This window comes from Palaemon carinicauda, chromosome 35 (assembly GCF_036898095.1).
Source record: "Palaemon carinicauda isolate YSFRI2023 chromosome 35, ASM3689809v2, whole genome shotgun sequence".
In the NCBI taxonomy this organism is placed as follows: Eukaryota; Metazoa; Arthropoda; class Malacostraca; order Decapoda; family Palaemonidae; genus Palaemon; species Palaemon carinicauda.
Genome location: NC_090759.1, coordinates 18,178,353 through 18,203,696, shown reverse-complemented (window position 1 = coordinate 18,203,696; position 25,344 = coordinate 18,178,353). Strand labels below are relative to the sequence as shown.

At 46.1% G+C, this 25,344-nt stretch overlaps 1 protein-coding gene across 1 annotated transcript; it reads left to right on the top strand.

Moving 5' to 3' along the window:
- Positions 1 to 1,612: 1,612 nt before the first annotated feature.
- On the top strand, positions 1,613 to 11,332 carry LOC137627184 (serine/arginine repetitive matrix protein 5-like). Its single transcript, XM_068358260.1, has 3 exons — positions 1,613 to 1,645; positions 9,470 to 9,571; positions 10,484 to 11,332. The coding sequence occupies exons 1-3, from the start codon at positions 1,613 to 1,615 to the stop codon at positions 11,330 to 11,332; spliced, it is 984 nt and encodes a 327-aa protein (XP_068214361.1).
- The last annotated feature ends 14,012 nt before the right edge of the window (positions 11,333 to 25,344 follow it).

The following is a 25,344-nucleotide window of genomic DNA, read 5'->3' as shown; positions in this document are numbered from 1 at the left end:
AAAAACAAGACACAGTCAACAATAACAACAGACTTAGAAAAAATCCGGAGGAAGACATGAGTAGCGTGAGTTTGATCGTCGATATATAAAGAACTAGGCATTTGCGACAGATAATATAGAAACACTACAAAAATATTAATATAATAGATTTCCCATAATGGTTGAAACTGTAATAATACTATAATGTCTTTTGTTATATTTATCATAATAAAATGTTTAAATATAATGACTAGTTCAAATTCCGTGTCACTTCACTCACGTTACGATAACGTTAGCACTGTTACGATAACATTAGCCACACTATATATAATGGTTCTTCTTGTTCCGCCACTGGCTCGCTTATGCTCTCAGGAATATAAAACATTAAGCTCGTATGTACAGTACTGGTAAGCGGTAATGTTGAGCTGTGCACGCTAACATTAGCAATACTGTATTACTGTACTCTAACATGTAATGTTACTCTAACTTGCAATGTTACTCTAACATGCAATGTTACTCTAACATTAGCAACGTTAGATATAATGGTTCTTCTTCCGCCACTGGCTCGCTTACGATTGCAGGAAAATAAAACACCAAGCTCGTATGCACTGGCAAGCGGTAATGTTGAGCTTTGCACTCTAACAAAATATAGTAAAACTAACACATTAAAATTAAAGAAATTAATGACTTACTTTTATAACCGTGACGACGAAACTTGTGGGTCATGGGGTTGTTGTGACTGTGAGTCTGTGACGTCTTAAATTTTTTGACTTAGTTTAGTACTGCACTTGGAACACTGTAAATGTTGGTATATTACATTAGGAGATTTAAGAAAATTATCAACATTGGAATTCACCAAAATACTTTCAAGTATGGATTACTGCAGTCGTTAGAATTTTCTAAAACTTCCAATGTTGAAATACGCGAAAAGACGTCACTTGAACTAACAAAGACCTGTCTTGGACAAAGGTTTCCACGGAAAAGGGTTTGTTGGAAGGTGGGGGTAGGGAAATATTAACCCTCCTGTGCAAACTTTCCATACGTATGGGTTCGTGATTGGTTAATGGAAAAACAACGGAGTCTAGAGAGTAAACATGAATGAACCAGAATTGGAAACTTGGCCAGAGCAAGTATTTATGTGAAATCTGGGAGTGACAAGGTAATAACAAAATGTATAAAATTGATATTGAAAGATAAAATGGAGTTTATGATAAATAATATTTGATGGGAATATAAAATGAGGTGATTTTTTGGGCTCAAGCCTTGTCGTCCTGATGGAAGGTTCCTATTGGTAGCTTTCTAAGGGATATTTGGCTACAGTGATATTCCCAGAGAATTAACCTTTAGGTCTCCAGAATTCTAACTCCTGGCGCGAATATCCTTAAAATCTCATTTAAGGAGATCGCATAATATCAGGGGACATATGTCTTGATACGACACATAGCAATCTTCACCCTGAATAGCGTTTTCATTTTGAGGGGGAAGAGTGGCGAAAATAGAAGGGGAGCCGTTATCAAGGTTACCCTTCCTCCCGTACTATCCAAGATGGCGCGAATTCCTATTTTAGTAGTGATTGCACACAGTGGTTTTCCCTGTTATCTAACGTTTTTGATCGTTATTGAGAGGATTTAATATGCAATCTCCAGTTGCTTCTGCCTCTGGTAAGGTGAGTATTTTATCTTTACAGTGTACAGTATAATTTTTGGCTCCTGCTTCACAGTGAAATTAGCTTTTTCAATATTAATCTTACCCGATGATCATGTAGCTGTCAACTCTGTTGCCCGACAGAAATCTACGGTCGGGATACGCCAGCGATCGCTATACAGGTGGGGGTGTACACAACAGCGCCATCTGTGAGCAGGTACTCAAGTACTTCTTGTCAACAAGAACTCAATTTTTCCTCTGTCGTGCCACCGGCTAGACCTACTTGGATACGCTGTTGATTCTGGAGTTATTGTTCACAATTTGGTGATGTATTTGCTCTAGAGTTTAGCCTTCGCTATTCAGGAAGCTTTATCATTAGCTTAGCAAGCTTTTGGAATTAATTTGATTTAATTATGGTGACGAAGAGAGTATGGACTCTCTTTCACTTTTAAATGGCCGACCCTTCCCTTAGACGGAAGTGTTGGTGTCGAAGAGAGTTTAGACTCTCTTTCTTAATTTTGCTTAACAAAGTTATAGATTTATTTTATATCTCTCCGCCTTTTATAGGCCTCTTCGATTTACTTCCATTTATTATAAACTTATAAAAATTAATTTTTATGTTTGTTTATATGCGACCTTTCCTAATAGTAGGCGGTCATTACTTGGAACCGAAGTTAATTAACATTGAGCCCGTCTTATCGTTTTTCCTGTTAAGAATTTATGCTATTTTAATTTTAATGTTTTTGAAAGAATTTCTTTGATAGTCTCGTACTGTTTTCAAAGTTGAACTAACGTTTTGTTTTGTCTCCGCAGTTGTTGACGTTCAGAACGTTCAACTTGCGCTCTATCGTTACGATAGAGAGAGAGAGAATTTTTCACGGTTTCACGTTGCAGTAAGAGTAAACCGATTCTAGCGTTTTGTTCATTCTTTCTTAGCTTAAATGGTTTTAATTCTAATAAAGGAACTTTTTATTTGGGAAACCTTTCAGTTTTTTCCTTTAACAAATTATATGTTTTAACGATTTATTTAATTGGGCTCATCTCTCAGGTTCTAAGTCAAGAGGGAGAGAGAGAGAGATAGAGACGGAGGGAGAGAGAGGAGGATAAACGTTTCGTTCAAGCGGGTAACGTTGTTCTCGTTTTTTTTTTTTTTGCTCTTCTCCCTAGTCGCTATAGGGGAAGAAGGTAAAACGTTTCTAGAGTTTTATTCTTCTTTCCAGGCTTTATGCGGTGAGAGATTTTAAACGTAGTTTATTTGATCTAGTGTTTAGTCTCTTTTCCAGCCACTGAATTCTTTATCTTTCATTTTGTTTTTCTGTTTCATGGTGATACTGTTTTCGCATTTACTACCTTTTAATGAAGGATAGGATTGCGTGTTTCAGGTACAAACCACTTAAAGTTTCGAGTTCAGTGAAATAAGTGCTAACAGAAAATGAAAAGTGATAAAGTGATATGCGCAAAGTGTTACAGTGTTGCGTTCGAGGGTTCGTCTGTTCGTGCCAGTTGTTCACCTAGTCTGGGACCTCTTGCAAGCTCCCAAGCCCAGGGGAGAAGTAATGTCGAAGGACTTATGGGTTCATCAGGCCTTGATCGACGAACAGACGTTTCCCTCCGTGGTTTCGGGTGTATCTACACACGTTGCCGACGTGATCACCCCACCCACACAAAGACGAGAGAGCCCTTTTATTCCTCGTCTGCGGAAGAGGTTTCTCGCAGAAACCATGGACCAAATCTTGCAGCTTTTAAGTGCAAGTCGGTCCCTTCCGCGCAAGTCCAACGGCCTAGGTGTAGCCACTGGGTCAGTTCGGACTTGCTGCAGTACGACAACTGCACACCTCCCAGAGAGGCAAGGTGGTACCGCAACAGGCAGTAACTCCGTCTGTTGCCGCACCAGCTGTTTTAGACCCTCAGTCACAACGGACAGTAGCTCCGTTTTTTGTTGTCTTTCATAGACCCTAGTGGTCCATGCTGCAGACTATACAGTCTCAGCTTGCTCCTTCATACAGGAGTATCATGCTGGAAGGTTGACAATGCAGCCTGTTAACCTACAACCCGCCGAGGTTGTGCGCTCAGCAGATACTGCATTACTGCGGCTGCCTGCTCCCACCCTCCACCTGTGAGAGCTCCACCACCGATGCGCAGTCCACCCTGCCAGACGCATGTTCTTGCTGCACCTTCTGCTTTCATGCGTGAGCTGCCGCATCGGGAGTTGCCGGGTTCCAGCACTATGCGGCATTCTCCTCAGCCCATGCAGCATGCTCTGCAGACCTTACAGCATGCTCCGCATACCATGCAGCATGAGTCGCATACCATGCAGCATGAGCCTCATACCATGCAGCATGAGCCTCATCCCATACAGCATGAGCCTCATCCCATGCAGCATGAGCCGCATACCATGCAGCATGAGCCTCATCCCATGCAGCATGAGCCTCATCCCATGCAGCATGAGCCTCATCCCATGCAGCATGAGCCTCATCCCATGCAGCATGAGCCGCATACCATGCAGCATGAGCCTCATCCCATGCAGCATGAGCCTCATCCCATGCAGCATGAGCCTCATCCCATGCAGCATGAGCCGCATCCCATGCAGCATGAGCCGCATGCCATGCAGCATGCTCTGCATACCTTACAGCATGCTCTACATACAGCATGCTCTGCATACCTTACAGCATGCTCTGCATACCTTACAGCATGCTCTGCATACCTTACAGCATGCTCTGCTTACCTTACAGCATGCTCTGCATACCTTACAGCATGCTCTGCATACCTTACAGCATGCTCTGCATACAGCATGCTCTGCATACCTTACAGCAGGCTCTGCATACCTTACAGCATGCTCTGCATACAGCATGCTCTGCATTCCTTACAGCATGCTCTGCATTCCTTACAGCATGCTCTGCATACCTTACAACATGCTCTGCATACCTTACAGCATGCTCTGCATACCTTACAGCATGCTCTGCATACCATACCGCATGCTCCTCAATCACACATCTTTGGTTGTTGCCAACTCACAAGACTGTCAAGCAGTTTCATAATGTTGCCTTCTGGTCTGCTGCTTTTGCACCAGTGAAACCCTCACTGAGAGAACTTAGCTTTTCTCGGATATGGTTCCTGTAGATGAGAAAGTGCTATTCTCCCTCCTTCTGATATTCCCTTGAGGACTCTGTCATTTGGAGAGGAGCCTTAAGCTGCTTAGCCTCCTATGGACTTTTATTTAAGCATAACATGCTTCCAGGGAGGGTAAATGGTTCCGCTTCAGTCGCTAACCCCGTCTGTTGCCACACCTGCTCCCATAGACCTTGAGCTTTGTTGCAAGACATGCAGTCCAAGCTTAGTCCTTGTTAGAGGATTTTTGTTTACGGAGTCAGTGTGTCACTGGGAAGACGTTCAACAACCAGCAGAGGTGACTTGTTGTGACGCAGTGCGGCAACCTCAGCAACCCGATAAGGAGTTGTCTGTACTACCCAGACAGTCTAGACAGTTTCGGGTTGTCTCTGTACTTCCTCCCTTCCCCATGGTTGACAGTTCACAGACTGTGCAGCAGTACCATGATCTTGGTCCGGCTCCGTCAGACGACTGGCTTTTAAGAGCTCCCACAAGTCGTCGCTGTCTGGAGAATCTCAGATGGACTATGGATCTGACCAAGGAACTGGGCCTCCTGGTCAATTTAGAGAAGTCCCAGCTCGTCCCATCCCAGACCATTGTCTACCTGGGTATGGAGTTTCAGAGTCGAGCTTTTCGGGCTTTTCCGTCGGCCCCAAGGATCTACCAAGCCCTAGAATGCATCCAGAGCATGCTGAGAAGGAACCGATGCTCAGTCAGGTAGTGGATGAGTCTAACAGGGACACTTTCATCGCTGGCCCTGTTCATCGAGTTAGGGAGACTCCACCTCCGCCCCCTTCAGTATCATCTAGCTGCTCACTGGATAAAGGACATGACGCTAGAGACGGTCTCAGTTCCTGTTTCCGAAGAGATGAGGTCTACTCTAACGTGGTGAAAGAACAGCTTTCTTCTCAAGGAAGGTCTACCTTTGGCTGTTCAGAAACCCGACCGCCGTCTCTTCTCGGACGCATCAGACACGGGCTGGGGTGCGACTTTGGACGGACAGGAATGCTCGGGAACATGGAATCAGGAGCAAAGGACACTTCACATCAATTGCAAGGAGTTGTTGGCGGTTCATCTGGCCTTGATAAACTTCAAGTCCCTCCAGCTTAACAAGGTGGTGGAGGTGGACTCCGACAACACCACAGCCTTGGCTTACATCTCCAAGCAGGGAGGGACTCATTCGAGGAAGTTGTTCTAGATCGCAAGGGACCTCCTCATCTGGTCAAAAGATCGAAAGCTCACGCTGGTAACGAGGTTCATTCAGGGCGATATGAATGTCATGGCAGATCGCCTCAGCCGGAAGGGTCAGGTCATCCCCACAGAGTGGACCCTTCACAAGAATGTTTGCAGCAGACTTTGGGCCCTGTGGGGTCAGCCAACCATAGATCTGTTCGCTACCTCGATGACCTAGAGGCTCCCGTTGTATTGTTCTCCGATTCCAGACCCAGCAGCAGTTCACGTGGATGCTTTTCTGCTGGATTGGTCCCATCTCGACCTGTATGCATTCCCGCCGTTCAAGATTGTCAACAGGGTACTTCAGAAGTTCGCCTCTCACAAAGGGACACGGCTGACGTTGGTTGCTCCCCTCTGGCCCGCGAGAGAATGGTTCATAGAGGTACTGCAATGGCTGGTCGACATTCCCAGGACTCTTCCTCTAGGAGTGGACCTTCTACGTCAACCTCACGTAAAGAAGGTACACCCAAACCTCCACGCTCTTCGTCTGACTGCCTTCAGACTATCGAAAGACTCTCAAGAGCTAGAGGCTTTTCGAAGGAGGCAGCCAGAGCGATTGCCAGAGCAAGGAGGACATCCACTCTCAGAGTCTATCAGTCTAAATGGGAAGTCTTCCGAAGCTGGTGCAAGGCCAATGCAGTTTCCTCAACCAGTACCACTGTAACCCAGATGGCTGACTTCCTGTTACATCTAAGGAACGCAAGATCCCTTTCAGCTCCTACGATCAAGGGTTACAGAAGTATGTTGGCAGCGGTTTTCCGCCACAGAGGCTTGGATCTTTCCACCAACAAAGATCTACAGGACCTCCTTAGGTCTTTTGAGACCTCAAAGGAACGTCGGTTGTCCACTCCAGGCTGGAATCTAGACGTGGTCCTAAGGTTCCTTATGTCATCAAGATTTGAACCTCTCCAATCTGCCTCTTTTAAGGACCTCACATTAAAAACTCTTTTCCTCGTGTGCTTGGCAACAGCTAAAAGAGTAAGTGAGATCCACGCCTTCAGCAGGAACATAGTTTTCACATCTGAAACGGCTACATGTTCATTGCAGCTCGGTTTTTTGCTAAAAACGAGCTTCCTTCACGTCCTTGGCCTAAGTCGTTCGAGATCCCAAGCCTGTCCAACTTGGTGGGGAACGAACTGGAGAGAGTACTTTGCCCAGTTAGAGCTCTTAGGTACTATCTAAAAAGGTCAAAACCTTTATGAGGACAATCAGAAGCCTTATGGTGTGCTATCAAGAAGCCTTCTCTTCCAATGTCTAAGAACTCAGTTTCTTACTAAATTAGGCTTCTGATTAGGGAAGCACATTCTCATCTGAAGGAAGAAGACCTTGCTTTGCTGAAGGTAAGGACACATGAAGTGAGAGCTGTGGCTACTTCAGTGACCTTCAAACAGAACCGTTCTCTGCAGAGTGTTATGGATGCAACCTATTGGAGAAGCAAGTCAGTGTTCGCATCATTCTATCTCAAAGATGTCCAGTCTCTTTACGAGAACTGCTACACCCTGGGACCATTCGTAGCAGCGAGTGCAGTAGTAGGTGAGGGCTCAGCCACTACATTCCCATAATCCCATAACCTTTTTAACCTTTCTCTCGAATACTTTTTATGGGTTGTACGGTCGGCTAAGAAGCCTTCCGCATCCTTGTTGATTTGGCGGGTGGTCAATTCTTTCTTGAGAAGCACCGAGGTTAAAGGTTATGATGAGGTCCTTTAGTATGGGTTGCAGCCCTTTATACTTCAGCACCTAAGAGTCGTTCAGCATCCTAAGAGGACCACTACGCTCAGTAAGGAAGACGTACTTAATAAAGGCAGAGTAATGGTTCAAGTCGTCTTCCTTACCAGGTACTTATTTATTTTATGTTATTTTTGAATAACTAATAAAATGAAATACGGGATACTTAGCTTCTTTGTTAACATGTATGCTGGTCTCCACCCACCACCCTGGGTGTGAATCAGCTACATGATCATCGGGTAAGATTAATATTGAAAAATGTTATTTTCATTAGTAAAATAAATTTTTGAATATACTTACCCGATGATCATGAATTTAAGGACCCACCCTTCCTCCCCATAGAGAACCAGTGGATCGAGGAGAAAATTGAGTTCTTGTTGACAAGAAGTACTTGAGTACCTGCTCACAGATGGCGCTGTTGTGTACACCCCCACCTGTATAGCGATCGCTGGCGTATCCCGACCGTAGATTTCTGTCGGGCAACAGAGTTGACAGCTACATGATCATCGGGTAAGTATATTCAAAAATTTATTTTACTAATGAAAATAACATTTTTTGGGCTCAAGCCATGTCGTCCTGATGGAAGGTTCCTATAAGTAGCTTCCTAAGGGATATTTGATTACAGTGATATTCCCAGAGAATTTACCTTTAGGTCTCCAGAATTCTAACTCCTGGCACGAATATCCTTAAAAAAATTTCTCTTAAGGATATCGCGTAAATCAGGGGACGTATATCTTGATACGACACATAGCAATCTTCACCCCAAATAGCGTTTTCGCCACGAGGGGGAAGAGTTGCAAAAATAGAAGGGGAGCCGTTATCAAGGTTACCCTTTCTCCCATACTATTATGGAGTATCTAGATGGCGCCATATCCAAGATGGTGGTTATTCCTATTTTTGTAGCGAATTCGCACGGTGGTGTTCCCTGTTGATCTAACGTTTTTGATAGATTTTGTGAGGATTTATTATGCAATCTCCAGCTTCTTTCGCCTCTGGAAAGTTGAGTATTGATTCTTTACAGTGTATTTGTTCCGTAACCGAAATACAAACCACGCTATTTACATTGGGTTTACTTTCGGCGTAGCTGAAATAACGAGCCAATAGTTTTTAACGAGGGCTAACTACCCCCACGCTAGTTAGCGCGGGTAGGGGAAGGGGTAGCTTGCTACCCCTCCCCCCCCACACACCGGTGATTTGCTTCACTTCACTTTTGGCTCCGGCGATGAACAGACGTGTCTGTCCATTGTCCTCGTTTGACAGTTTTAATCTTTTTTGCTTTTCCTCAGCTTGTGTGCGTTTGAAGTTGGCCTCACCCTTGGATATCCATCATGCGCAAGTGCCCTGGTATTGCCGGTCGCCCTTGCAGTACTTTCATGTCTGCGGTGGATACGGATCCTCACACCCTTTGCCCGCAGTGTCGAGGCCGACGGTGTGACAGAGAAAATAATTGTATTGAGTGCAGGGAGTGGTCTGCCTCCCAGTGTGAGAAGTTTGGGCTTCGGCGTAAGGAGAAGTCCAAGAGAGACCGTTCTCCTTCTGGGGTTGCCTTGAAGGAGGAAGGCTCTCAGGACTCTTCTTTCGCCGCCCAAACCTCCTCCGAAGCTCCCCCTCGTCCGGCTCCTAAGGAGAGACCGCCGAGTGGGAGTGCAGGCCCTAGTTCTGTTTCCTGACCTTGGGTTGGGGGAGAGGGCGTCGCCTCCCATAGTGGGGCAGCTCCCCTTCCTCTCCCGGGGGAGGTTATTGATAATGATTCGTTGTCTCATAATGATCTCTTTCAGCTTCGGGCTTCCTTGGGGCTGAAGGGCCTGCCTTCCAAGGAAGCCCTGATTGATCTTGTCCAGTTGGGGGCCGCTGTTAAGCAGTCGCCGGTGATAACAGAGGTAGATCCTCTGTCTATCGTCGACGTCGTGGTGACAGAGGCTTCCAATGGGTCGGGGCAAACCTCTGCGGTTCCTGATGAGGATGACGTTGCTGAAGGCTCTCCTCCCCCTTCTGTACATCCTTCGAAGGGGGAGGGGAGTCCCACGGGCTCTTCTGCTGTCAAGCCTCCCTCTCCGGGTAGCGCATTGACTGAGACTCCCCTTCAGAGGACGGATGATCCTGATGACCCTCCTCGTGGCCGCCTTCGCCGTGAGGCTCACCGTCCGCTGCGTCGTAAGGGCCTCCCATCTCCCTATAAGTGTGCTAAGAGGCGCCTTTTTGAATCTTCTCCTCCTTCCTCCGAGGGGGACTCTCCTCGCCGTAAGCAGCCTGCAGCTCCTGCCTCCTTAGACCTCTCCGGGGATCGATCTCCAACGCCTTCCAGACCTTCCGCCCCTGGTGCAGATGGACAGCAGTCTGACCTCGTCATCCGACGGGCAACGGTCCCTTCGGGGCAAAGGGTTGCCTCCCACGGTATGGGGGCTTCCCTTGCGCGTCAGGGTTCCCCTGCGCGCCCTTCTGCAGTGTTAGCGCACAGGCGCTCTCCTGATCGTCAGCGTTCCCAAGATCGCCAGCGCTCTCCTGTTCGTCAGCGCTCTTCTGATGATCGTCGCCCCACTGCTCGCCAGCGCTCTCTTGAGTGCTCCGAACATCCTGCTATTCCTGTTGTTTGCCCTGCGAGCCAGCGGTCTCCTGAGCGCCCTTCTGCAGTGTTAGTGCACAGGCGCTCTCCTGCTCGTCAGCGTTCTCCTGCTCGTCAGCGTTCTCCTGATCGCCAGCGCTCTCCTGAGTACTCCGAACATCCTGCTGTTCCTGTTGTTCGCCCTGCGCGCCATCGGTCTCCTGAGCGTTCTAGATCTCCTGCTCGTCAGAGCGCACCTGCGCTCCCAGTTCCTGACACACGCCCTGGGCGCCCACATTTGCCCGTGCGACCTGGAACTTCGGTTCAGGTCTTGGACAAGGACTCTTCTTCTCCTCGCCCTCGCGATCCTGTTCGCCAGCCTGTTCCAGCACAGCAACACTCGCGGTCGCCTGCGCGTAGTTCTAATGCTACTATACGCCCTTGCGCCCACGCTCCTCCTGTTCCTGAGGCCGTTCGTGAACGTTCGCCTTTGCGCAATGCGGCAGCAGCTTCCACACAGGATTCCACGCGTCGCCTTTCTGCTCGCCAGCGATCACCAGCTCGCCAGCGACCACAGACGCGTCAACGTTCGCCTGCTCATCAGCAATCTCCTGCACGTCAACGATCCCCAGCGCGTCAGCGATCTCCTGATCGCCCACGTGATCTTTCGCCTGCGCGCAAGCGCTCTCCTAGAGGATCTGGAGAGACATGGGTCTTCTTCCTCCAGCTCAACTGCTCGCGGTTGCTCGCCTGCGCGTTCTACGCGCTATTGCTCACCAACACGCCACCATGCACCAACGCGCCATCGCTCGCCTACGCGCCAGCGTTCACTAACGGGCCATCGATCGCCTGCTCGCCATCGATCTCCCACACGTTACAGCTCCCCTGGACACCATCAACAGCAGTCGTTGGAGTGATCTCGTTCGCCCGCGCGCCAATGCGTTCACTCGTCAGCTCGCCCTCGCACTCGCGTGCTTACTCGCCCACGCGCTCACACGTTCACTCGCCTACACGCCCCCGCGATCGTTTGCCCGCGCTCGATTATCTCCGCACGTTTGCGCACCCGCGCTTCAACAACCTCTCGTGCGCGACTTCTTAGTGTCGCCTACGCACGAGCGTCAGCGCGACCCCCGTTCGCATCGGGTTCCGCAGGTCTCTATGTCAGGATAGGGATGACCCATCAGAGAGGTCAGAACAACTTTCTTCCCCTTTTTCTTCACAGGCAGGTCCAATGGTGTCCACTCCGAAGGATCGCCCGATCCCCTTCCCTCTAGCGGGAATTTCGGACTCTTTGTCCGTGACTCGGCAGTCTTGGTTTGGTCCTCTGATGCGGGCGTTAGTGAAGGCTATGAAGCCGGCACTCGCCGATCAAGGACACAAACCAACGACGGCCTCGCCCCCGCTGAAGAGAAAGGAGAGGAGTGGACTTCGTGGTGACTTCTCCCAGGGAGAAGCTGGTTCCTAAGAGGTCCATTAGGAAGGCTCCATCCGCTTCGCAGGCGCTTTCTCCTTCTCCTGAAGATGAGGCTTTTCCGTCCTCAGGAGAATCCAGTGAGGTAGCGGTCTCCCCCTCGGCACGAAGGGGGGAGTCGTCTCCTCATGGGGGGGAATCGTCTCGCGTGGAAGGCACCTTCCAGGCCTCTTTGTTGGGGTCGTGTATCCCACCCAGGAGCGAACCTAAAGACTCCAAGATGATTCCGAAGTCTTCTTCGAGAATTCGTCAGGTTCCGGTTGCACCCCGGGAGAACGTCACCGCATCTCCCCAGGAAGAGATTCCGGGGACGGGAGACTTAGCTGCCAGTCCGCAGGGAGGAGACCAGCAAGAGTCGGAGTGCACCTTCTGGCAAGTCCTGAGCCTGATGAGGCAGCTCAACGGGTTCATGGATCCCGTGATCGCCCCCCGGAAAGGCAAGGACACGGTCCTGGATCAGGTGTACAGTACTCAGAAGCCCCCCAAGGCCAGAGCAGCTTTGCCCTGGTCCCAGGGGCTAAAGAGTGCCAGAGCCAGGGCCAATGCTCAACTCGCGGGTCTCGCCTCCTCCAGTCGTTCCTCTGCTGGGAACAAACTCCTCCCACCTCCTCGTCTCCAGCAGAGGAGGTACTTCGAGATCATGGGGGAGTCTAGCCTCGCTCTTCCCCTCCATCATTCGGTAGAAGAGCTCGCTAGGAGAGTTCCCCTTGAAAAGCTCTCCGCCCAGCAGGTGACGTTCTCGGCGTCGGAGATCCTGAGCCATGAGAAGGTCGCGAAGTGCGCCATGCAGGCCACTTCGTGGCTGGATATCTGGCTAGGTTCTCTGGGCATCCTATTGCGCTCCGAGGATCTGTCTAAGGAGACCAATAGGAAGGCCCTGGAGACCTTCCTCCTCTCGGGCACTCGCTCCATCGAGTTCCTGGCACCTTTGGGCCAACTCGATGTTGAAGCGACGTGACACGGTGACTGAGAAGATTCACCCGAAGGTCTCCGCCGTGGATGTCTGCAGGCTCAGGCACGCTTCCCTCCTTGGGGGGAATCTGTTCGAGCCACAGGACATGGAACGCACAGCTGAGAGGTGGAGGCAGTCGAGCCAGCACTCCCTCCTCCAAAGGGCCCTTACATCTCGGCCCTATAAGCCTCCAGCTCCGCAGCAACCACAGCAGCAGCCTCGCAAGACACCAAAGCAAGCACCGGCAGCTAAGAAAGTGGTGTCTAAGCCCCAGCCCTTTCCAGCCAAGGTCAAGAGGGGCGGTAAGTCCTCCAGGGGAGGCAAGACTCCTAGAGGGAGCGGCCGCGGCCCCAAACGCTAGGAGTGGCAGTCCCCCCGCATGTCCACCTGTGTGGGGATGCCTTCAAAGTTGCGTGCACAGGTGGCAGCAACAAGGGGCCGATGCTTGGACGGTCTCTGTGATTGGCCAAGGCTATCGCGTCCCATTCACGAGATCTCTACCTCCCCTGACAGCGAATCCAGTGTCGTTGAGCTCCTATGCCATGGGATCGGTAAAGGGGCTAGCCCTTTGGGCAGAAGTCGAGACCATGCTCAAGAAGGATGCTCTCCAGGAGGTCGTCGACTGCTTCCCAGGCTTCTTCAGTCGACTCTTTCTTGTAAAGAAGGCGTCTGGAGGCTGGAGACCTGTCATCGAACTCTCAGCTCTGAACAAGTTTGTCAAGCAAACTCCGCTCAGCTTGGAGACAGCGGACACGGTCAGACTTGCTGTGAGACCACAAGACTTCATGTGCACACTGGATCTAAAGGACGCGTACTTCCAGATCCCAATCCATCCGTCTTCCAGGAAGTATTTGAGATTCAGCCTAGACGGCAAGACCTACCAGTTCAAGGTGTTGTGCTTCGGTCTCTCCACAGCACCTCAGGTGTTCACCAGAGTGTTCACCCTGATTTCATCTTGGGTGCACAGGAACGGCATCCGTCTCCTTCGTTATCTGAACGACTGGCTGATCCTAGCAGATTTGGAGTCGACCCTTCTTCGACACCGAGACAGGCTTCTGGGACTTTGCCAGGATCTGGGGATCGTGGTAAATCTCGAGAAGTCCTCTCTGCAGCCGTCCCAACGACTGGTTTATCTAGGCATGTTGTTAGACACCAATCTCCACAAAGCCTTTCCATCAGACGACAGGATAGCAAGGCTGAGGAGGGTGGCGGAACCCTTCCTCAGGCGAGAAGAGCTTCCCGCCCAATCGTGGTTGTGTCTCTTAGGTCACCTGTCCTCCCTGGCTCGTCTGGTTCCAAACGGCCGTCTCAGGATGAGATCCCTGCAGTGGCGGCTCAAGTCCCGGTGGAATCAAGGATCCGATTCCCCGGATGTGCAGGTCCCGATAGGACCTTCAGAACAGGAGGACCTGCGGTGATGGCTGGTCGACGAAAACCTGCGAAAGGGAGTAGATCTTCTCGTCCTCCCCCCGGAGTTGACATTGTTTTCGGATGCGTCAAAAGAAGGGTGGGGGGTGCTCATTCTGAACCAGAGGACCTCAGGCCTTTGGTCAGAATCAGAAAAGTACCTGCACATCAACCTGCTAGAGATGAAGGCCGTCTTTCTGGCTCTTCAACAGTTGCAACAGACCCTGGCGGGTCACTCAGTGGTGGTGATGAGCGACAACCCACGGTAGTGGCTTATATCAACAAGCAGGGAGGTACTTTGTTGCAGCAGCCATCCCATCTTGCAGTGGAGATTCTGAGGTGGACCGAAGTCCACTCGATAACACTATCAGCTCGCTTCATTCCTGGCAAGAGGAATGTGCTCGCCGACAGTCTGAGCAGGGCTTCGCAGATAGTGAGTACCGAGTGGTCTTTGGATCCTCAGATAGCCAACAAAGTCCTGACGTTGTGGGGTTCCCCGACCGTGGATCTGTTTGCGACAGCCTTCAACTTCAAGCTGCCCCTGTACTGCTCCCCAGTCCCGGACCCCAAGGCACTCTGGCAAGATGCTTTCCAACAACGGTGGGACAACATCGACGTGTACGCCTTCCCACCATTCTGTCTGATGAGAAGGGTGCTCAACAGGACCAGACTATCGGTCAACTGTTCGATGACTCTTGATAGCTCCGCTATGGCATCACGCGGAATGGTTCCCGGACCTTCTGCAGCTCCTGATGGAGCTCCCGAGAGAACTCCCTCCACGACACGAGCTACTCAGACAACCACACTGCAACATCTTTCACAAGGCCGTAGCCTCGCTTCGGCTTCATGCCTGGAGACTGTTCAGCGTCTCCTCACGGAGAGAGGCTTTTCGCAACAGGTTGCGGAGAGAATGTCTCGGCACCTGCGAAAGTCCTCTGAGGGAGTCTACCAGGCAAAGTGGAGAGTCTTCTGTGGTTGGTGTCGTGGGAGGGGTATCTCTCCACTCGATGCCACTATTCCAGCAATAGCGGAGTTCCTCGTGTATCTGCGGGAGGAAATGCGCCTTTCGGTCTCAGCGGTGAAAGGCTATCGCTCAGCCTTAAGCTTGGCTTTTAGGCTGAAAGGTGTGGACATTTCTTCCTCGCTGGAACAATCTCTAATCATACGTAGCTATGAGCTTACCTGCCCTCAGTCGGAAGTGAGACCTCCTCCTTGGAACGTGGTTCGGGTTCTCAGGGCTCTTAAGAGACCTCCCTTTGAACCATTACGCCAGGCCTCTGATCACCACCTGTCTTGGAAGACGGCTTTCCTGCTCGCTTTGGCCTCGGCCAAGCGAGTTAGTGAACTTCATGGTCTCTCGTACGACATCACCCATTCAAGGGGATGGGGGGAGGTAAAGTTCAGGTTCGTCCCTGAGTTTATTGCCAAGAGTCAAAATCCTGGAGTGCCGGATCCACGATTCGACTCTTTCAGGATCGCGAGTCTCCGTTCTGTAACAAGCGACCCAGACCAGCTGCTACTATGTCCAGTGAGGAGTCTGAGGTATTACTTGAAGAGAACAGCTGCAGTTCGTCCTCATGTGCGAGCGTTGTTTGTTAGCACAGGCAGGACGAAGAGGAGGGTCACCAAGAATACCATCTCGGCTTGGATTCGAAGGGTTATCCATCACGCCTTGAATCCAGACCCTCCTCCGTCACATCGCCCTAGGGCACACGATGTCAGGGGCATTGCTACGTCCCTGGCCTTCAAGAGAAACTTCTCTGTGACGCAGGTGCTTCAAGCTGGGGTCTGGAAGCGTCAGACGACCTTCACAGCCCATTATCTACAGGACGTGACCCACAGGAGCCTCGATACCTTTTCTATCGGCCCTGTGGTGGCTGCACAACAGGTGGTCTAACCTCAGGCTCCTTTATGGACAAGTAGCAGTAGGTTGAAGGCGTTGTTACCCAGTTTTAGTCTGTGTGAATGAATGAGTATGTCTGACCCTTACTTCTTTCTTCATCCTCCCCTCTCTCTTGGGGAAGCAGCATCCTGGTCTCCGCATAGCTGACCTCAACCTCTGCAGGTAACCCATGCCTCTTTGTGCTCCTAGTATTAAGTTTAATACTGTCGCGTCCCCATACCCTGACGAGGTGTTATTGGGAACGTCCTATCCTGGATTCCTATCTAAAGGTCTCAAGGTCAACTTCATAGGATGAGTCACGCTCTTTCCTCCACACACAACTTATGTAGGCCACACGTTCCTCGCGAAGCAAGGAACTTGTGAGGTGCAGGGGCTCGTTTTCTCAAGTGCTACTCACTGTGAGGTGGAGCCCCCGGGTAAAAGCCAAAGTCAGTAAGGCTGGGGACTTTCCGCCCTTCCTAAGGGGTAAGTCACCCAATGTAAATAGCGTGGTTTGTATTTCGGTTACGGAACAAATGACAAATTCGGAGATAATTTGTATTTTTCCTAACCATACAAACCTTAGCTATTTACACATATTTGCCTGCCAGCCCTGTCCCCCAAGTCAAGTCCTACCTCTAAGTGAAGTGAAGCAAATCACCGGTGTGTGGGGGGGGGGAGGGGGTAGCAAGCTACACCTTCCCCTATCCCCGCTAACTAGCGCGGGGGTAGTTAACCCTCGTTAAAAACTATTGGCTCGTCATTTCAGCTACACCGAAAGTAAATCCAATGTAAATAGCTAAGGTTTGTATGGTTAGGAAAAATACAAATTATATCCGAATTTGTCATTTTTGGGTGAGATAGCCATGTCGTCCTGATGGACCCGCCCTCTTTTTCATAGAAAAGGCCTTTGGCAGGATCCCTCCCAAAACTACTATATATGTAGCACCTTGCTCAATGCCACAAGGAATAAAACATGGCGGCGATGTATAGCGCCATCTGGATACTCAAGTAGTAACGGGGGAAGGGTAACCTTGATACCGGCTCCCCTTCAAAATTTTGCCACTTTACCCCTCGAAGCGAAAATGCTATTTGGGGTGAAGATTGCTATGTAATGTATCAAGATATACGTCCCCTGATTTATGCGATATCCGTAAGAGAAATTTTAAGGATATTCGCGCCAGGAGTTAGAATTCTGGAGACCTAAAGGTATATTTTCTGGGATTATCACTTTAGTCAAATATACCGTAGGAAGCTACTTATAGGAACCTTCCATCAGGACGACATGGCTATCTCACCCAAAAATCGATTTTTCGCTTTGCTCAAAATCCGTTTATTCACTTCGGATCTAAAAACCCATGTCTTTAAGTAGTGCAGTAAATATGTTCGTTCAGTATCTGAGCGCATGCCCTTTATATGCAAACTTTGGTGGAATTGAATAGATTTTGGTAATAAACTGCATAAGTGCGGAAACATGTTAGAACTTGACCATGACAAGTTACAAATTTATCTTAGGAATAACTATTACTGAATATCTGTTATAGAGGGAGGGAATAGTTTACGCTAATACCGTTTGTTGTGCATGCGCTATATTTCCACAGCTTATAAGAAACACTGTGTGCTGCATGATGTTATAGAAACTTTAGAAATATCAAATAGAAAATGATTACTCTATTTTATATGGAAGTTATATACAGTGAACCCTCGTTTATCGCGGTAGATAGGTTCCAGACGCGGGCGCGATAGGTGAAAATCCGCGAAGTAGTGACATCATATTTACCTATTTATTTAACATGTATATTCGGACTTTTAAAACCTTCCCTTGTACGTAGTACTGTTAACAAACCACCCTTTAATGTACAGAACACTTAATGCATGTACTACAGCACCCTAAACTAAAACAGGCACAAATATTAAAGGCGATTTTATATGCGTTTCCTAAACACCTAAAAAGCACGATAAAAAATGGCAACCAATGTTTTGTTTACGTTCATCTCTGATCATAATGAAGAAGCAAACTCATTTAGTGTACAGTACACATATATGTATAGGTTAGTTTTTGCATCGATTATATTGATTATACAGTACTGTACTGTATGTTGATTTGTTTATTACCAATGTTTTAGTTTACGTATTTTTCTTAGGACTTCCAAATGAAATGTTTTTCTTTATGACGCCGCCTGAAACGACGGCGTGTACGCTCAGTAAACAACCACGCTCAGAACAAACAAGGCATTTAACGCGCATGATGATAGTGATAAATAATGATACAGTACATACAGTATTTACAGTAAAAGCATTTGCAAAATATGTTACCTTACAAATATAAATTATACAGTATTGTACGTAGCAAAGCAGGAAAACAATTTACGAGAGAGAGAGAGAGAGAGAGAGAGAGAGAGAGAGAGAGAGAGAGAGAGAGAGAGAGAGAGAGAGAGAGAGATTGTTTTACGTACGTAAATGTAAATTTTAAACAAAAAAAATATGATAGGTTACAACATGTAGACTTTTAAAACCTTCCCTTTAACTTAATGCATACAGTACGTACATTACTAAACTATAAAACAGGCAGTAAGAATATTAAAGTACAAAATAAAGATTGTTACTGTACTCACCACGAAAGAAGTTGAAGAAAAACTTGAATGGTGATGGCGATGAATTTGCTGCACAGTAGAAATGATGATGATGAAGCTGATGATGTGTTCTACTGTGCAGCCAATGATAGTATTTTACGTCTCTTCAGACGGAGGTGTCTTTTCCTGGGACACCTCTTCAACTTCTTCCTGGGAAACTTCAATTTCTTCCGAAGGCGTACTAGCAGGAGGAACTGGCTCTTTTTTGCGAGGCTGGAAGAACATTGTGATCGGAAGTTGTTGCCGCTGCTTCTTTTTTCGATCCAAGAGCATTTTGTAGGGAGTCATTATGTCATCAACCTTGTTGCAGAATTGCATCGAGCGAACCATATCCTCGTCCCACTCTTGCAACATTTCTTTCAACTCCTTCGCGTGGTTGCAGGCCTTGGCAAGCCGTTCTAATGTTAAGCCCGTTTCTTCGACATTTTCTTGGGTCTCTTCCTAGGTATCACTCTCTTCCTCACTTGCCGATTTCGTCAGGTCTTCGAGGTCTGCGTCAGTTAGGGGCTGGGAATGGCAGTCCAACAACTCGTCGACGTCTTCAGTCGTCATGTCGCCAAACCCGTCACCTCCAATTATGGCAGCCAACTGCACAGATTTCCGTATTGCAGAGTGTTGGATTTCCGACGGAGTAAATCCCTTGTCGTCGTAAACAATATCGGGCCACAACTTCTTCCAGCTCGCATTCACGGTTGCAGGTTTCATCTCTTGAAGTGCCTTCTGAATATTCTGCAGGCACGTGGCTATGGTGTACTGCCGCCAGTACGCCTTCAAGTTGAAATCTTCATCCTCGTCATCTTGGGCAGCATCCACACACGCAACGAGGTCCGCCAAGGTATTCTTCGTGTGGAGGGCCTTGAACGCCCTGATAACCCCCTGGTCCATCGGTTGAATTAATGACGTGGTGTTGGGTGGCAGGAACTCAACCTGAATGCCCTCATGCGACAGGTCAGTTGCGTGTCCACCAGCGTTATCCATAAGGAGAAGGATCTTGAATGGCAAGCCCTTCTCTAAGAGATATTTACTGACTTGCGGGATAAAACACTGGTGGAACCAGTTGGAGGTCAGCATCTTCGTAATCCATGCTTTTTGATTATGCATCCAGGACACGGGAAGGAGATTCTTATTTTTATTTTTCAAAGCGCGAGGATTTTTCGACTTATAAATAAGCCCCGGCTTTAACAAAAATCCAGCAGCATTGCCACACATCACGAGGGTAACGCGATCCTTGAATGCCTTAAAGCCAGAGGCTTTGGCTTCCTCTTTGAACAGGAAAGTTCGCGACGGCATTCTCTTCCAAAACAAGCCAGTCTCATCCATATTAAAGACTTGTTCCGGCTTGTATCTACCTTCGGCGATAATATTCATGAACGTCTGGTTCACGTAAGTTTCAGCAGCGGCAGTGTCAGCGGAAGCAGACTCCCCATGCAGGGAAACGCTTTTCAGGGCGAAGCGTTTCTGAAACTTCGCGAACCATCCTTTGCTTGCGGAAAAACGTTTCTGAGGCTGGGAATCAGTGGATGTCCCTGGTTGAGGATCATCTGCATCATCATCATCTTCAGCATGGTTGCCGTCGTCGTCTTTAGGTTCCTTTGCAGCAAAATTCTCATATAAACTCAAAGCCTTTGTTTGGATGGTGTTCGTATCCAACGCTATGTTCTTCTTCCGGCAGTCGGCAATCCACACAGCTAAAGCACCTTCCATGCGTACGATCGTTTTATTACGCGTTGTAACGACTCGCTTCGCTGATCTGCTAAAGGTGATTGCAGCCGTCTTTCTAATGTTCGCCTCGTCCTTTTTGATATAGCGAACGGTGGATTCGTTGATGCCAAAATGGCGGCCGGCGGCCGCGTAACTTCTACCATCTTTTAACATGTCGAGAAGCGTAACCTTCTCAGCTATCGTCATCATCCTTCGGTGGCGTTTAGGCTCACTACCAGCCTTAAGAGAAGCAGAACGCTTGGGAGCCATTACAGTAGGATTTACGTACAGTACTGTAACAAAAAGTTCAACTTAAAAAGGTCGCACACAGCACAGATTAAACTTCACAAACTTAAGAACGTCTACTCAGCGATACGCGGTAACAGAGAGTGAACGATCCAGCCCCGCGAGAACTTTGATGCTGCGGGTAGAAGATGCGGGCAAAACGCCAATCACAGGCTAGATAACAAAACTTGAGTTCTGATTCGTCATCTATCAGCGCTTGAACCAATCACAACCCTTCTTACAGTACTATGATGCGTTGGTTACCTACTCATAGAAGATGCCCCGCGCATACTGAACGTACGTAGATTAAGTACAATACCGTAATAATAATAAATAATGATAATAATACTGTACAGTAATAATAATAATAATAATGATAATAATAATAACAATAATATTTTTATTAACAACAACAACAATAATAATAATAATAACAATAATAATAATACACACTTTACGTACGCTATTTTACGCCTCTCTCTCTCTCTCTCTCTCTCTCTCTCTCTCTCTCTCTCTCGTACGCTTATTCGAAATGTGATTTTTGCAACAAAGAATATTATTGGATGCAGTACTGTACTACGTACGTATACATACAAAAGATTCATGGAAAAGAAGCACATCCATTACAGTACACACCATTCTAATATGGTATGACTGTATCTGATTTGCGTTTCATGTTCGATTTAATTTTACTACGTACTGAATTATCGTATGATCACATTCTCTTTTCGTGTTTTATTTCTTTCTGTGCTGAATTATATATCATATGTAATGCAATGAACAATCAGTAAGAGCAGATATTACTAATTACAGTATTAATGGAATTACAGGTAACAAAATATCGTATTTGGGGGTCTTCAGATTTCGCGGTATTTACGAATTTTCCGGAAAAATCGCGATATGTATATATATATGGGTTATGGAAAAACCCCACGAAGTGGTGAATCCGCGATTGTCGAACCGCGAAGTAGCGAGGGTTCACTGTAACTTGTTTAATAGCGGCTTTTGCTTCACATTTAGTCAAGAAAAAGGGTTAAGATCAAATTTATTCTCCCATTACAAATACTGTTCAGTATTTGAATTAGTGACTGCAAAGAAGTAGAATTTTATAGGGTTTCCAGAAATTATTTATGCTGTACTAGAGTCTTAAGGGGCTATTTAGTCTACATATATATTCCGCTTTCTTGATCAGCTAATATTTATAAGCGTCCAAACCTTAAATTACCTTACATAACATAATCTTTTATGCTAGCAGGGTAGTAGGTTGGCTAGGGCACCAGCCACCCATTGAGTTATTACTGCTAGAGAGTTATTGGGTCCTTTGACTGGCCAGACAGGGCTACATTGGATCCCTCTCTCTAGTTATGGCTCATTTTTCCTTTCCTACACATACGCAGAAGAAATGGCCCATTCTTTACACATTCTCCTTTGTCCTCATACACTGATAACACTGAGATTACCAAACTATTGTTCTTCACTCTAGGGGCTAACTACTCCACTGCAATTGTTCATTGGCTACTTTCCTCTTGATAAATGTAGAAGAGAGACTTTAGCTATGGTAAGCAGCTCTTCTAAGAGGACACTCCAAAATCAAACCATTGTGTTCTATTCTTGGGTAGTGCCACAGCGTTTGTACCATGGTCTTCCACTGTCTTGGGTTAAAGTTCTCTTGCTTGAGGAGTCATTTAGGCAGATTATTCAATCTTATTTCTCTTCCTCTATTTTAAATTTTTGTAGTTTATACATGAAAGATCTATTTTAATGTTACTTTTCCTAAAACTTTTTAATTGTTCATTAATTATCTTGTAACTTATTTATTTCTTTTTTTCCTTTCTTTATTGGGCTATTTTTCCCTGTTGGAGCCCTTGGCTTATAGTATCTTGCTTTTCCAACCAGGGTTGTAGTTTAGATGATGATGATAATCTTGATTTTAAAGTACAGTATCTGTATTTTGATAATGTACTTTTTCATGATATTTAAGGTTATAGCAGTGTTTCAAACCTATGTGTTTAGTCTGTTGAATATATTTTATACGATATAGCAAAACTTGATGAAAGCAAACTTAGGTTAGCTTGTCGTTTAGCCTAGCCTACATCTTTTGGTAAATGAAATTGACTTGAGAAAATCAGATTCATATTTTTTAAGTAAGCTAGGTTAGGAAGGAAATTTAGGACCTTGGAATTAGATTTTTATAAGCTTTTGTAAAGTGTATCTCAGACATAATTGGTGTGTGAATCAGTTTCCAAATATAATTCATTCTCCACAAGGTTGTGGTGGTCTATTGGAAACGTCCCTGCCTGGTGATCTGCCGGAGCAGGATTTGAGTTCCGCTCAAGCTCGGTAGTTACTTGTAGTGTCTGCAACCTCACCATCCTTGTGTGCTAAAGATGGAAGTTTGGTGAGCCTATAGGTCTACTTGCTGAGTCATCAGTAGCCATTGCCTGACCCTCCTTGGTCCTAGCTTGTATGGAAAAGGGGCTTTAGTGCTAATCATATGTTTATATGGTCAGTCTCTAGGGCATTACTACTGCATTTGCCATTCATGAGGTATCTTTAAAACCTTTAAATAAAATGTTTAACGGTATGAATCCTAAAATTCAAATATTCCACATTGCATGATAAAACCTTCCCCCATTATAGTATTTAACAAATTGGCCACCTAAGCCCATATATCTAAAGTTTTTATTATTATTATTATTATTATTATTATTATTATTATTATTATTATTATTATCAATTTAGAGTTTCAGCTGACATATTAGGGCTTAAAACTATGATTATGAATTTGATGTAATTATGAAGGATCATCTTAAGATTATCATTGTGATCTCCTTTCAGTTTGATGTTTTTAAAAATTGGTTCCATATTAGATTAATTCTTAGTATTTTTTATAGAAGAAATAAAGTGTTTTTATGCATTAAGTTAAGGACTGATAATGTGCAAGTTGGCAGATATACTTTTGTAATCACTTTTTTTTTTTTTTATCTCCGAGTTAAAGTATACGTAAAAGGGATATTTTTATGTAAATACTGTAATGTAATTCAAATAACTGGTACATCAAATGCAGATGTAAGATTCAACCAGGGGTGTCGTCCAGTCTCTAAAGGGGGGGGGGGGGGGTTTCGCATTATGAAAATTGTACGGTTAATATTGCCGAGTTAAGAGAGCCCTTGCCGGTGGTGGGTTGTTGGGGACCGCTGTAAGCCACGTCTATATTTATTTTTTAAAGAAATTAACATGATGTGTATTTCAATGCCTTATGAATATATGGGTGATGTTAAGGGAAAAGGTTGAACGATTTATTAATATTAGTCTGCAATTTACAGATTAGCATCAGAGAAAAAAGTGGGTGAGGAGGGAATTACTGTAGTATTCCTCCCCGAATAAGAAATCTGGAGGACATGCCCCTTCCCCTCGTCCTCCAACCGTAGGTGAGGTATTGGTAACCTCTCTGCCTGGTGATTGCCAGACGGCTGTTCGGGTCCCGCTCAGACTCGTTAGTTCCAATATTGTCTGCAACCTTAGCATCCTTGTGACCTAAGGATGGGTGATTTGGGGGACCCTTTAGGTCTACCTGCTGAGTCATCAGCAGCCATTGCCTGGCCCTCCCTGGTCCTAACTTGGGTGGAGAGGGATCTTGGGCACTGATCATATGATATAAGGTCAGTCTCTAGGGCATTGTCCTGCCTGCTAGTGCAAGGTCTTTGTCCCTTGACTCTGTCACTCATGAGTGTCCTTTAAACTATGGAAAATTGTGTACCAGTTTATGCTCATAGAATTAGAAAAGGATTTGGTAGAACAGGTTAACCTAACAGCATGGATAGTAGTTCAACGAATCTTATCAAATTTTTAAGACGATTTTTGAGTACTGCAGATCTGTAAAGTATAGTTTATATAAATGGAAGAAAGTTTTGAAAGAGTGACCAAGGACAAAGTTTGTAGAGAAAAAAGGTTAGGGGAAATGAAATGTTGGTGAAAATTGGTTGAAGTGATTTTAGTGGGTCGATAATCTAGACGGCATAAACTGCGCGCACCCCTTGAGGTGTGAAATGTCATAAACCATAGTAAAAGACATTTGTATATTAGTGAAGTCAATCCTTCTTGGTAAGTTAGGTTTTCATACCATAACTAGGCCCTTAGATTTTATGATTTCCGTTTGTTACAGTTATAGTTATAAAGACCTGATACACGAAACTGTGCTTTCTCCACAAGCCATATTTTCAGTATGAGAACTTAGTCTTGCATCCTGTGTACTGTACATTTGTCGTTTGATCAGATTCATTGTAACCTCTACTCATGGGCATTAAAGCAATATCAAAATAAATGCATGGTTACTCATTTGTGGCTTATCCATGAACATTTTTTATTTATTTTCAATATATATATATATATATATATATTATATATATATATATATATATATATATATATATATATATATATTGCATTTGTTTGCTCGTAGTAAACTTTTGTATCAGATCAAGCACATTTCGATCTTGACCCAAGGTAATTTAGGGAAATTCAAGGTCAAACTTTTATGTTATCTTTGGGGAAATCTTCACAACTCGTATTTTCCCACTAATTTAGCATATTGAAATTTCAGATTAAGAAAGGGTAATAATATGATATCATTATGTACTTTTGAAAGGCATCAATCGTATGACTTAACTTCTTCGGCACTTTCCAAGTAAAATATATCTTCATTATATATTCTGCAAAATATTTTTATTACTTTTTAAGAATATAATTCTAAAGAATATGTAAACTTTATTTCCTTTAT